General features: G+C 40.6%; 1 protein-coding gene across 3 annotated transcripts in view; it reads left to right on the top strand.

Moving 5' to 3' along the window:
• LOC147027167 (CUB and sushi domain-containing protein 3-like) overlaps positions 1-14,782 on the top strand; it is a 1,179,270-nt gene that overhangs the window by 554,826 nt on the left and 609,662 nt on the right. For all 3 annotated transcript variants that reach the window (XM_085883358.1, XM_085883359.1, XM_085883360.1), the window contains 2 exons: positions 13,440-13,655; positions 13,802-13,993. In XM_085883358.1, coding sequence (XP_085739484.1) covers positions 13,440-13,655; positions 13,802-13,993 — 408 coding nt within the window. The remainder of the gene's footprint in view (positions 1-13,439; positions 13,656-13,801; positions 13,994-14,782) is intronic.

Raw genomic sequence — 14,782 nt, 5'->3', positions numbered from 1 at the left:
CAAAGCTGTTACGGGCATACCTAAGAATATTCGAAGCTGCAATTGCTGACAAAGGCACTTCGACAAAGTATTGACTCAGAGGGTTGAATACTTCTATAAATTTGGTATTTCTGTATTAAATTTTCAATATGTTGGTAAAACTTTGCAAAAACATATTTTCACTTTGTCATGTGGTGTATTTTGCTTAAATCAGTGTCAATTTTTTAAATTTTCGATCCACTTTAAATTCAGGCTGGAACACAACAAAATGTGATGAGAGTCGAGGGGTGTGAATACTTTCTTAAGGCACTGGAGTTGGAATTTCATTCAACATGATCATAAGACCATTTTCTTGTTCAGTGCTTTACCTGGTTGTGGAAGGATGATTTTTTTTTTTGCATGTAGTTGTCAACTGCACTGGCCATTTGATGGCCACTCGGTTGATTTTAGCGTGAAAACCTGTAGCTAATCAGATTTTCACAGCATTCTACAAATGCAATTCTAATTTATTTTTGATGTGATGTGATATGCTCTGTTAATGTGTCTCACGTGGAAGGTATCCAAACCAGGCTAGAGCTAAATCGAAAGCAGTCACGAGTTCACACTTGCGACTTTTCCTTGAAATGCACCATATTAAAAAAACACAACATAAAAGGATAAATTGATGAGATTGTGATGAAGATCTGGATCTGGATACGAGAATTTAATTTTTTTTTTTTTAAAGTGATTCTTCACAATTGAGAGATTGGGCCAATGCTGATTGAAACGCGATATCTCAAAATGTTATGAATTGATTCGGAGAAAACTTGTTGAACAAGTTGAGTGTGTGTCAAAGACGAATTGATTCGATTTTTGTTAACGTCTGGATCCGGATGCAGCTCATCAGTGGGACAGAAAACCGAAACTGTTCAGCCTGGCGAAGCTATGCGCTCTCCCAAGTGCCATTCTAGTTTGAATTTGTATCTCCACATTTGTATCTCCAAATGAAAGTTACACTTTTTAAAAACTTTATTTTGCAAAACATGCTGGTGCATTATTAGTTCTGTTCATACATCTAATAAATAAGACTATTGGCAAGATGTCACTCGAATGTGATGCCATGTTGGTTCACTCTATCCATGTGCGGAGATGTTACAGGACAAACTTAATGCACCAGGACATCTATTATTATCATCTGGACCGTCATGATCAATTTTAGTTCTCATTAATTCAACAAAAAGGGCATCATCAATGAACTTTGCGAGTTTGGATGAAGTTTATTGAAATGTAAGCCCCGTCACGACACTTTATCCTTCTAATTTCAAATATCCTGAATTTTCTCATCTCATGAATGAAGAATGGGGAAATTTTCACTCCCCTTCTAGATCACTTTCATTATCTGCTGCTATTTAAAGCAATTTGCAACATTTAATCCAATGATGTAGCAGTGGTGTCATCGATGTGTGTTAAGTTGGCAAGCGATATGCTTCGTATGCCCACAGCTGTTAATTAATAATGATAATATAAATAATTAATTATATTTAGAGGCCCATACGCTTTACAGAGCTCCGAGTGTGTATCAAAACTTAATCGTGACCTTTCTTGGCTATAACCGATCATCATTCCGCCGCAGGACATTCAACTGGAGGAAAAAGGAATTTGTAATTTGTTTGAGGTGCTGGCAATAAATCGTCTCCTCTTCTCGGAAGACACCATGGGATATTTAATGTCCACCAAGAACCAGTGCTTCCAGATGAGGCATCCAGCTTAACGACGAGACATTAGCTCACACATTGATGCATCACCCTGACCATGAAACACGAGCCCACAGCTGCAAACAAAAATGCAACTACCAGTAAATGATCTCGATCGTGTGAAGTGCATGATGTTGAATATTTGGAATATCTCTCTCTCTCTCTCTCTCTCTCTCTCTCTCTCTCTCTCTCTCTCTCTCTCTCTCTCTCTCTCTGTTTCTGTCTCTGTCTTCGCTCTCTCTTCCCATGACATGCAAAACTTTCTGGTTATTTATATATTAACTTGACCTTTCTCATGAAGAAATCACCCATGTTAAAAAAAAAAAAAAATCAAAAATGAGATAATCAGAGCAATATTTCGATAATTTCTGGTGCTTTTCACAACTTGCTATGCCCTGCCCCTAAAAAAAGTTGACTTCAGCGAATCGCAGCGTTTACGTCACATACAGAAACTCGCACAGAGTGGATTGACTCGAGATCTCTAGAGTCTAGACTAGTCCGATAAATCCGTCGTCCGTCCGACTAGGCCGATAAATCTGACGTGCTGTAGCTTTCTTTTATTATTCTCTTTGCTTCATTGTTTTCTACTGGCGCTACATGACGACAGTAGGAATAAAATAAATAAAAATGCAACAGAACGTCAGATTTATCGGACTACTCTAGACAATTGTGTCGCAAGGTGTGTTCTGCACACAAGTTTTCATCGTATCCGAACAGCGAGATTGCTTCGTTTTATGCGCGGAGAGATACGGCCGATGACATGGGCGGCCTTACTTGTGATTAATTCGCCGCGGAGAAACATGTCTGCTAAGCTGCGCTGGTCACGTCACCTCACTAAAATATTTCTGATATCGAGCAGTATGCAAGTCGAATTTACATTATTGAATTACGAATAGGATTTAGTCTCAACAGTTGTTATTGCCAAGTCTTCCTTCGATGTCCTCCCGATCGTCATGAACTCCGGGAATTTCATCGCCATTTTCCTCTGCTTGTCCTGCTTCAGGCTCGAACTGGTAAGACCGTATTCCATTTCCAGCTGCCTGAACTTCACCTCCCGCGACTACGTTATCCGACAATTCTCCATCTGATTCAGACCAAAATCCTTCATTTCTCTCACACACACTGTCGTTACCAGACAAATGAAAGTCCATGTCATCCATTATTCAAAACCAAATGTTCGATTTTTTTTAAAAACAGAAATGAACGAAGCGATTGAGTCGACCAATTGAATGTGGAAACACACAGGAAGCCAATAGAATCACATAGACCAGCAACCCGAGTAATTTACGTGCAGCCTTTGTCATACTGTAGTTGACGTCATGTGGGTTACGCCCCTTTCAGGAGAATTTTTAGGGGCATTCCCGAAGAGGTTTTTTTAAAAATTTTACATTTTACAGAATGAGTATTGTGAAAATACAGTCAGATCTGAAATCACGATGAAAAACTCCTATAGGACATATATAAATGAAATTTCAGTACTTTTGCGTGTCATAGGACCTTTAAGCTTTGTTGCTAAAATTCTCGGGTTATGATACTGTACCTTCAGCTGGTAAAAAGAAAAAGAAAAACTAAAGTAATGTTTTGCGCCATCCACTATTTTATTTAAAATACGGAATTGAGGCTCTTGGAGAAGTGAGAACATTGAATGTATCAGGACGCAACAGGACAAAAGCAACATCAGAAAGAGAAGAGGGAAATGCCAAAGGTAGGGCTGAAGGACATAAAGGAGACAGAGATGGACAAACAAGCGATGCGGTGAAGAATGAAGGGGAGTGTAAGATACAGGGGTTTGGACAAGATAGATAGATACAGAAGCAAAGTCTCAGGAAGGAAAAGTTAGAAAACAATATTTCGGGGGAGGGGTAGGCGTAGCGGGGGTAGAAATTATAATGGTTTTGGATGGGGGATGATCTGAGATGGTGATGAACATCTGCCTTAAACACCTGGAGGGAAGGATGAGATTGAAGAGAATGTGGAAGTTCGTTCCACAGGTGGGAAAAAAGAGGAACAAATAAGTGGAGGTGAGCAGCGATTCTGGATTTTTGGAGTTTCACCAGAAGGTTGTGGGACTGTGTGCGCCCTTTGAGAAAATTTTTGGGGAGGGAGGCAAAACATGGATGATGCTCAGTCAACGACTGGATTTGGAGGCCAACCTTGAACTGTGGTTTTCCTAGGAGAGATGGCTGATAGTGAGACCCAGGAGTTTGAATGACTGAACTTCCTCAAGAGGATTGTTGTGAAAGTAGATAGGAAGGTTTGCTAGACGGTCCTTTCAGAGAGAGATCGTAAAAGTGATATTTATCATGGTTGAAAGAAAGATTCCAAGTGTTTGACCGGCTTGTGATTTTGTCAAGATCTGAAGAGAAGGAAGAGGATGCTGCCTGCATCTGTAAAGGATTGGGGTATGTCACGGCAGAGGGTGGATTCATCAGCAAATAGATAAAGATGATTTTCGAGAGAGTTAGCGATTGTCGATGAAGATCAGAAATAGGATGGGACCTGCCTGGAACACTGCCTTGGGGTACTCCAGCCTTGACAGGAAAAGGAGATGAGAGCGTTCCAGGCCCCAACCCATTCCTGATCATCATCAACGATTGAGAGCCACACGGCTACGAGAGTCGAGGAAGTCAGTAACTCAAGAGTGGAGTCGGCCTTGGATGCCAGTGGGAGAGGGTTTTGAGAACAAGACGGGATGCCAGATTGAAAGTATACTTGTACACGAGGGGCATTGATATTTTTTTCTTCCAATATGATGCAATCATCCAAAACAAGCCATCAATCAAATCGTTCAAAAAAACTTATTTTTCAATATACATACGAGTTTGTTTCATTAACAAGAATAATATTTTCCTATTAATTATATATACTTGCATCGTAAAATAAATAATAATCACTGCTGTTTATTGGAATGTTGTGAGTATCTCGTTCGGATATAACTTTATTAATACCTCATGTATGGAAAGTTGATGGAATTTGAGGAATGTTATGACACAAAAATTTCTCACCTACAGTATATTACAGTAGCTTATCAAAAGTGTTGGGACATGATTTTATTTTTGAATACGTAACCACCCTTGGTGTGGAGCCATTTCACATACCGTTGTGTCTCTCCATGCCCATGATGAGGAAGCTGAGCACGGATTGGCTTTGCTGCGCTATGCCTTTGACTTTGCTACTGACATGACATTTGGCTGATAAAGGCCCTTCCTTTCAAGCTGCACCATTGGCAAGGACAGTGCTTGAGTGATATTTACCAACTTCGAGATGGCAAACCAAAGTCGGTGTATTTAAAATCTACAAGGAGTAAAAAAATTTTTCTAAATGAAAAAGGATGTAAACGATGTTCCTGCAAAAAGTGTTTAAACAACGTAGGGATGGTCATGACAAATCATCATGTGAAACCATCCGTACATCTTTCATTGTATAATGGTTGTCTCTACACAAAACACTGTGCGTGTGTGTATTAACTGTTTACTATTTCACTAGTCAAATTCATACAAGGAAACAATCAACTTGCACCATCATCAGTGGCGACTTTAGTAATTTGGAGGCCCCATGCAAAACACAATAGTTGCTCAATGGGGGCCCCTGTCGTCGTACTAAAATACACAATTTGGTGTTTGTGTATCTCTGTCTGTCTGTCTCTGCATATCTGTGGTAGATGTATTCAACAGTGAAGGTAATTTTGTTTCATCTTTAGCTGTGGCTGATAGGATGGCCTAGAAGTGTACACGCTCACTTCAGAGTTGTCCAGCCTGGGTTGGAATCCCGACCCAGTTCTACTGTCATCCTGTTGTTTCACAGACAGGGTGATTAATTGTTGTGTGCGCCGTCCCTCGGATTGACGTTAAGCTGGCGTTCTGTCTGCCAGCATTCATTGGTGGACGTTAAATATCCCATGGTGTCCTTTGTACAGAGTAGGTGAGCTATTGTTGGTACCACAAACAAATTACAAAGTCCTGCCCAAATCTCCAGGGGCACTGCATCAGCGGAACAGCCGTGCCTTCAGCCAATGATGCTACTCCGCAGCCTTTTGCTGTAAACAAACGAAGAAGAATCTTTAACCGTCCCAACACTTCTGATGAAAAAAAAAATACTCCAACGTTCCACCGTGGCCCATGGGGGTTAGTCCATTTACTAATGACGGGTTGTTTTGTTTATCATACAATGAATCGTCGGGTGGATTTGCTCAGCAATATCAATATGTATGGACATGAGGCGTTCACATTTTATTGTCATTCTTGTTGCATTTTTATACATGAAACAGTTGTTATTCCACTTAACCTGCTTTCTCTGCTAACCTCACCTCCATCATTTTGTAATCGTGTTGTCTAGTCAAACAACAGGGGGAAACTTGTCCTTTTCCCGATTCATCACATCACATCACTGTGTTTAACACCACTCACAAATTGATGTGCTTTGTCAGCAAAGTGACCACCCCCCAACCACCAACACCACCACCACCACCACCCTCGGGGGCCCCATCTTGAAAGATTGAGTTCCATGATTGGTCGGGTGGGTTCCCTTGTTGCCTCGGGGCCCCGTGCAATTGCTCCAATGCCACCTCTGACTGTCATTGCAAATAGACGGGGTAAATGGACAGGCAACAACCATTATTCAAGGAAAGAAGTAGGAATGGTTTTACATGATGATTTCTTGTGACCATCCCAATGTTGTTTACATTCCTTTGGCATATGATCCCTCCATCCTTTTGCATTTTTGATGGGTTTTTTTTTTTTTTTTTTACTTCCTCTGTATGTATCGTTTGAACGGTTTCAATAATAATCGATGGCCAATTATGCACCATGAATACCATGGTGATCACTGTCTGCTGCCACAGAGGGCAATGTGCTCAGGATTGATTGACTGATATGGCCCCATCGGTTTGTATCAATGGATGACATTCGTGTGTTCAGGTATCTCTCTCATGGTGCAGCAAATGCTTTAATCCACAAAAGTCAGATTTTCCACAAAGTGTGTGTGAAGGGGTTGTTGCCAAAAATGCTCACTCGTTGAACACAAATAGACAATGTTTGCCTGTATTCCAGAGTTGTCTGCAGTGATACAAAGCTGAAGGCGATGAATTTTTTTTTGTCATGTATCATCACCACCGATGAACCATTTGCACAGCTGTATGAATCTTGGTGTAAACATGTATCCGTGCAATGGAAACACCCATCATTGCCAACACCACGAAAGCTCGTCATGTCCAAGTGTCAGAAAGCAATGATGACTTTATTCTGGGACCACAAGGGTGTTCTTGTCAGCCACTTCAAATTGCGCCATGAACGAGTAACAAGTGCAACATACTCCACGCTTATTTGCACAATATTGAAGTCAGAAATACTCACCAAGCATCGCAGGGCACTCATCATCGGAATAATTCCACAACGTGTCAAAATGTGCCCACGTATGGTGATGATTCTGGTGTAATACTTTGAGGAGCTTGGATTTGAACTTCTACCCACCAATCTTGGAGCCAGATTTTGCGAAATCAGATATTCACCTGTCTGGACCGATGGAGTAAGCTCTCCAATGTTTGAACTTCAGTGGTGGTGGTGGTGATGAAGTCTGACTCAGAGTGGGAGATGGAGGGGGGAAAGGGGGGGACCACAAATGGATTAGGGACCAAAAAACATAATTTTGTAAAGTAGTGGTAGAAGTGTGTGCATGAAAAAGGGGACTGTTGGGAAGGCTTGTGGACCGCAAGCGAAACATTGCCTGAGGAGGACTCTCTTTCCTGTTTGATAAAAAGTTTGGGAGTAGAGTTTACTCGGACTTTGTTCAGTTGATTGATTGCTTGTGCTGTGTCGATATATGTGTATTTATTGTGTACGGATGTATTTGTAATCATTCAAGGTCCACAAAGTCAGAATTTTTTTTTATGTGATGATATTGACTTTTAAGTTTAAAAAACCCCAAAAACTGAATGTGGTTTTTAATTCCAATGATTTCTTGAGTTTAAGTTATTTTTTTTTCTTTTTAAAAACCAACCTTGCAGATACTGCCCCTAAAATCTCCAGAAAACCGCCATGGTCATCATCATCTGTGAAACCCTCATGGTCATTGCGCCAGCACGATTGTCTGAGCACGCAAGGTTTCATGGCTGCACAACTCGCTTCAGACTCGTCAGAAAGTGAATTTGATGAATAATTTTCTGATGAAGAATCCTCAGATTATGACGATCGTCAAAATGATGATGTAAAATGTGCTGTCATACCATACATGTATGAACGTCGCAAGTTCACAAATACCATGAGTTCACAACAATCGGTACGATGTCACTGAAAGACTCGACAATAACAACTGGTGAAGTAGTAAATCAGAGAGCGAGAACGTGCTAAATGTGAAGTTTAGTGGTGTTTTGATGTAACACATCTATAATTATTGTAGTAACTAGAACGGCACTCGGTGGAGTACAAACCTCCACCAGGCTGAACAATTTATGTTTTGTATCACACTGATTGGCTGGATCTGCACATGGACCTCCAAAATTGAATTGGCTTGTTCTTTTCACCTACCTAACTCATTCACCAAGTTTTGTCAAAATCCATCCACAATGTTTTGACATATCATGTTATATATTGCTTTTGGCCCCACATATCAATGGTGAATCGACAAAAAAAATATATATATATTTCATTTTTAAATTTAAAAAAAAATCACTTAAAAAATATAACAAGCTCCAATGAGCTGAGATCCTCGTCCTCTTAATGATGACGTCATAAAAACCAATATGACGTCATTGTGATGTATCAGGTTTGTGATAAATTTTCTGTGCTAATGCCCGGCTTGATTCCCGCAAACAAATTCAAACAGCTTGCCCAGTTTCGGAGATAATGGTATAGGCGATTTCCATTAGCGGCGATATTATGACGTCAACTTTTTTTCTCGGAAGAATTTCCAAAATTGGAGATGGTTACTGCCTGCGCGTGGGCTTTCTGCATATACAAGGCAAGTTTCACGAAGATCCGTTGAAAACTCTGGGTTGTGAAACAAAAAATGTCAAAAATTGATATGATGTCATAGTGATGTATCATATGTGCGGTAATTCATTTCTGCTAATGCCCTGTTCGATTCCCGCAAACAGAATTCAAAAAGTTTGCTGAGTTTCGGAGATAATTTTTTAGGTGATTTCCATTAGCGGAGATATTTTGACGTCATAACTTTTTTTCTTGGAGGAATTTTCAAAATCGGAGATGGTTACTGTCTGCGAAGGGTATTTTTACATATATCCGCCAAGTTTCAGGAAGTTTCGATGAAAACTGTAGGCTGTGAAACAAAAAAGTCCACAAGAACAACAACGTGAGTAAGACTTAGAGATCCTCCACGAGGATCTAAAAAATCTCACATCTGGTTGTGCAGTGCAACACCAGACACACTGTATATATGATTATTACCATAGTGGATGGGACTATCCTCACAATGTACATGTACATGTAGTGAGTGAGTGATGTACAATAGCTTTACTAAAACTGATTGAACATAACTGTAAAACCACCACGGCAACAGCACTGTGTACGTACGTGTATAAATATCATGAATGTATTTAATACGTGCATCATTAAATACTTGCATCTTTAAATTTCGACTGCATGGAACAAAGTTGTCATTGATTGATAAATTAGCATTACATAACAGCACTGGGAAATTCCCCTCCCCCATTTCACACTCCGTAATGCTTGGACATACACCCCCTTGCCCTGCAACACTCCACAACACTTTGACAAACAACCCTCACCATCACACCCTGCAACACTCCATAATGCTTCGACATCGACCGCATCAATCCATCGCGACCACACTCTGTACAGAGCGTTGCTGCTGCCGAAGCAGTCTCCTGGGCTATTGGGCGCAATCCTGGACAGGTCGCCACTCTGACACAGGATACTCGAATGGCTCAATCGTCCCAGCAAGCTGGTACTCATTTTGCTGACCTCAGAAGAATGACAGGCTGAGTCAACCCCACCTGGTTTCAATTCAACGGCCGAGTGGGATTTTAACTCAGGACCTGAGGAACCTAAGCCCACCACCCCAACCATAAAGCCAACAACAGGCGTACATCGACCCCCTACCCCCGTAACACTCCATAACGCTTGGACATAATCCCGCCACCATCGTAACACTTTGTTGTGCTTGGACAAACATCCCCTCCCTCCTGTAACACTCCGTAATGCTTGGACAAACGACCCTCACCGTAACACTCTGGAACGCTTGGACATACATCTCCCTCCTGTAACACTCCGTAGCACTTTGACATACACCCCCATGCCCCCTCCATGCATTATGTAATTTTTGAATGGCCCTTTTCCACAGCTGTTCTGTCCATTTTACTCTTTTCCATTCAATTAAAATGATCTCTAATCTTCGTGGGGATTGCATCAGCTTTTAATCGCTTCATTGTACTCATCCTAAACTGGGAATACAGGCCGGTCTCGTAAGAATTATTTTCAAAATGGGCACTGCAAATGGCGCGTGAAACATTTGGACCACACCACTTTTCCTCTGGACAGTTTTACCTTGGCTATCCATATTTTCCTTCCAGCTGGATCTTTTCGGAAAACATCGGTACTCACACCATCTTTGCGTGTGTCGCTGCAACCAGCAACAATACATGAAGCTCGCATTCTCAGTACTTTTTCAGAGATGAGTTTTTTTCAGAGCGTATGTACGTCGCATGTAAACGTAAGTCCTGAAGCGAAAGTATCCTTGAGATGAAGTTGTAGGTCATGTGAGAAATGACGTAATCACATCATCGTTTTTTGGGGGCGGGACCAATCGTGCATACGACACCAAAAAAAAAAAACATGAAAATCTTCATTTTAAGATATTTATTCAAGAAAATAAGAACAACTAGAACTGCCACTTTATAACTGCTGGCAGTGATGACCGGGTACCCAGACGTGTCCGCCTTTGATACAACATGGGACTTTCTGCAGATGACAGTCGCAAAGTTTCGCATTGAAAGGATAAGCGGTGCCAGAGAAAACATTATTTAATAGTGATACAAACACAGGCCTGCTTCGAGAGGGCGCGGAACAGACGAGTTACGAACCGGGCAGCACAAAGCGTTCAATTTCGTTATTACTGGCTTCTAGATTCAAATAATTAAATAATTCTGGCTCCCAAACCGTGTGACCGATCAGGTTGAAATTTTAAACTTTTGTTTCGCATATCACCTGAATTATAAATGTGAAGTTTCGCATATACAGAGGCAGCGGTTCCAGAGTAAACATTAATTAATATTTATCCTTCAATCCAAAATGGCGGCCAAACCATGTGACTTGTGATGTCATAATTTGCACCACGTGTGCAAACACGATGGTGGATGAAAACTGCAAATTTTCGCTTCTCCAGGTTAAGCAGTTCCAGAGAAAACATTATTTAATATTTTTCTTAAAACCAACATGGCTGCCAAACCCTGGGCCCGATCCCGTTGAAATTTCAAACCCTCATTCCGCATGAGCGTTCCACCATAAACTTGATGTTTCACATTTATTGATGCAGTAGTTCCAGAGTAAACATTAATTAATATTTTTCCTTCAATCCAATATGGCTGCCAAACGTTGCATCGTACCTCAAAAGGGGGTGAGAACTTTTTATTCGTCATGGAGAGGCGGTCATAGTGGTCGAGTTTCGCCTGGATCTGTTCAGCCGTTTCAGAGAAAAAGACGTTTGAAGATATTGTTTTTCAATCCAAGATGGCTGACGAACCATGTGACCTATGATATCAGAAATTTATATTCTGCTTCCAACTGGGTAGTGGAACACATTTGTGAAGTTTCGTGTTAATCGGTAAAGGTGCGTTTTTCTATCCAAGATGGCCGCCAAACCATGTGACGTGTGACGTCATAATTTTTACCATGCGTGCATACTGCCCTCTCGATGATAATTACAAATTTTCGATTCGTTTGGTTAAGCGGTTCCAGAGAAAACATTATTTAATATTTTTCTTAAATCCAAGATGGCGGCCAAACTGTGTGACTTATCAATTCGAAATTAACAAACTTATATCGCCTTCCTTTCCCGAATAGAGTTCTGAAATCTCCCCTTCATTGGGCCAGCGCTTCTGGAGAAGAAGATGTTTGAAGGTTTTCGGGTTTTTTCAAGATGGCCGCCAAACCATGTGACCGATCAAGAACAAATTAACAAACTTGAGAAAGGACCTCATGGGGAATATATGTGTGAAGTTTCGTCTTAATCTATCTTGCCCTTCTGGAGAAGAAGATTTTTAAAATGTATTCATTTTCAATTCAAGATGGCTGCCGAACCTTGTGACCTATGATATCATAAATTTAAATTCTGCTTTCCATCGTCGACCCGAACAAGTGTGTGAAGTTTCGTGAAAATCGGATAAGGTCTATTTTTCTATCCAAGATGGCCGCCAAATCATGTGACTTCTGAGGTAAAAATTTTTTTACCATGTATGCAGACTTGAGGGAGGAAGGCACTTGCAAATTTTCGCTTTGATGGCTTATGAAATTCCAGAGAAAACATTATTTAATATTTTTCTTCCATCCAACATGGCGGCCAAACCATGTGACCGATCACTTCGAAATTAACAAACTTGCATCGCATGCATGTCACGAATATAGTTCTGAAATCTCGCCTTCATTGGACCAGCGCTTCTGGAGAAGATGTTTGAAGGTTTTAGGGTTTTTTCAAGATGGCCGCCAAACCATGTGACGTATCAACAACAAATTAACAAACTTGAAAGAGGACCTCAGGGGGAATGTGCCTGTAAAGTTTCGCCTCAATCTGCACAGCCGTTCTGGAGAAGAAGATTTTTTTAAAAAAACACTAAAAAACAAGATGGCGGCCGAAATACGTCATCGATGACGTCAAGAAAAACATTTTCGTCAGTGATTTTAGGCGTAGATGATGCTCAAAATTTTTCAGATTTTTCCTATACACCGTTCTACTTGACGAATTTTCACCGGTATATCGCTTCACCTATGACGTCACGAAAAATCACACGTGTTCCCCATACGGAGCTTAGTAAAATGTATCAAACGAAAAATTTTTCCATTGCACGGTTTCCGAGATACAGATGTCCAAAGTTTATCGCTTTTTTCAAGATGGCGACCGTACCACGTGACCAATGACGTCATAATTATAACGTCATTGTGCTATCAAAAAAGATACATACTATGGTGAAAATTTCCTGTCGATCGGACTTAGTGTCCCAGAGAAAATGATTTTTAAAGCGAAAAAGGGTGCAAAATGCCGGCGGAAAAATGATAATAATAATGCGTAATAATAATAAACAGAAGAAAAACAATAGGGTCCCCTGTACTGACAGGGTACCCTAATTAAGTGTTAAGTGAAAGCATATTTATTTATTAAAGCAAACATGCATTTCTGATTTTGTGGACCTTCAATGTCAGAAGTTTCAAACAAATACTTTTATCGATTCAAGGTGAACAATCACTTTTTTTGATTGTGTAATGTGTGTGTGTGTGTGTTTGTCATACTGCCCGTGTGTTCCTGTAATATTTTTGTCTTTTAATAAATGTAAATTTTAATTAATATAATTTACGTTAATAATATTTATCGAATATTTTAATATTTGTAATATTTTTGTAATGTGCATTGCAGATGATACATTTATGATAAATGACTGGGTAGGCACAAATGCCAGCAATTTCCTCATTAATTTTGACAAGGTTAATGTTGACTTTCATGAAAATGTACAATAAACTCGCGCAAGTGTGTCTTATGTGGCAGGTGTGCAGTTCTTTTTTCACGTGTTCCACCTGGAGAGCCAACACGACTACCTGCTAGTGAGTGAGAATGGAAGCTTTGCGCGACCATTAGCTCGGCTCTCCGGTTCAGCACTTCCAGCCCCTCTTCGTGCCGGCCTTCATGGTAACTTCCGTGCCCAGCTCCGCTTCATCTCTGACTTCTCCATGGTTTATGAAGGCTTCAACATCTCCTTTGAAGGTTGCTTTTTGGGATATATTGAATCGCCATAAAATTGGGTTGAGAGTTCAACTTGCAAACCTCTTTGTTTTTCTTGTTGACTTAACTCAGCATGTCACCATAAACATGTCGATCAAATACCTTGCCTTTTCGCCATTCTTTTTCAGAATATGACCTTGAACCGTGCCAGGATCCAGGAATTCCTAAATTTGGGCATCGGGTGGCTGATGCAAAGCTGCGTGTTGGTGACCGTGTAAAATTTGGTTGTGAACCAGGTTACCGACTTGTGGGCACAACGACAATCACTTGTTTGGGGGGTGCCCGGCGGGTGTGGAGTGCTCCTCTGCCAAGGTGTGTTGGTAGGTGTACGCGCTCTTCTCACTTGGGGAGGGAGAGATAACTAATGCAGTATCTATTAATAGGTGTTTGATTTCAGCACACCAATACCTTTGCAGTGGAGTTTGGCTTTCAAGTTTAGTCCAATCTCATATAAGAACCTGTTGTCCAAATTATATGACTTAAAATTGATAAAAGTTCCATGTTTTATCAGAAGCCGAGAATTGCTTATTTACAGTGAAAATTGTGTTATTGATCAAATTGTGATACTTTTGAATCTGATGAAATTGATATCAAAATTTTCAGTTTCCTTTAAAGAGAATCCAATCAAAAATGTCACCATTAATATCAATTGTGCATCTTTTACAAATAAGGAAAGAAACAGTAGTGTCTTTCAGAATGCAAATTTATGAGATTTCAAGAAAATAATTGCACATGCTCTCTGTTTTCTTTTTTCTTTTTTTTAATGAATACATATTTGAGGCTTGTGGAAGTCATGATAGTCAGTCGGAGTAAGACGGAGTACATGTGCGTAAATGAGAGGGAGGGTGGTGGTATGGTGCGGTTGCAAGGAGTTGAGGTGGAGAAGGTGGATTGGTTTAAATACTTGGGCTCAACTGTCCAAAGTAACGGAGAGTGTGGGAGAGAAGTGAAAAAGGGAGTGCAGGCAGGATGGAGTGGGTGGAGAAGAGTTGCAGGAGTGATTTGTGACAGAAGGGTAGCTGCAAGAGTGAAGGGGAAAGTATATAAGACGGTAGTGAGACCAGCTATGTTGTATGGTTTGGAGGCGGTGGCACTAACAAAAAGACAGG

This window comes from Eptatretus burgeri, chromosome 5 (genome assembly GCF_056783735.1).
Source record: "Eptatretus burgeri isolate ZD-2024b chromosome 5, Ebu_testis_v1, whole genome shotgun sequence".
Lineage (NCBI taxonomy): Eukaryota > Metazoa > Chordata > Myxini > Myxiniformes > Myxinidae > Eptatretus > Eptatretus burgeri.
This window is presented reverse-complemented; position numbering and strand designations above follow the sequence as displayed.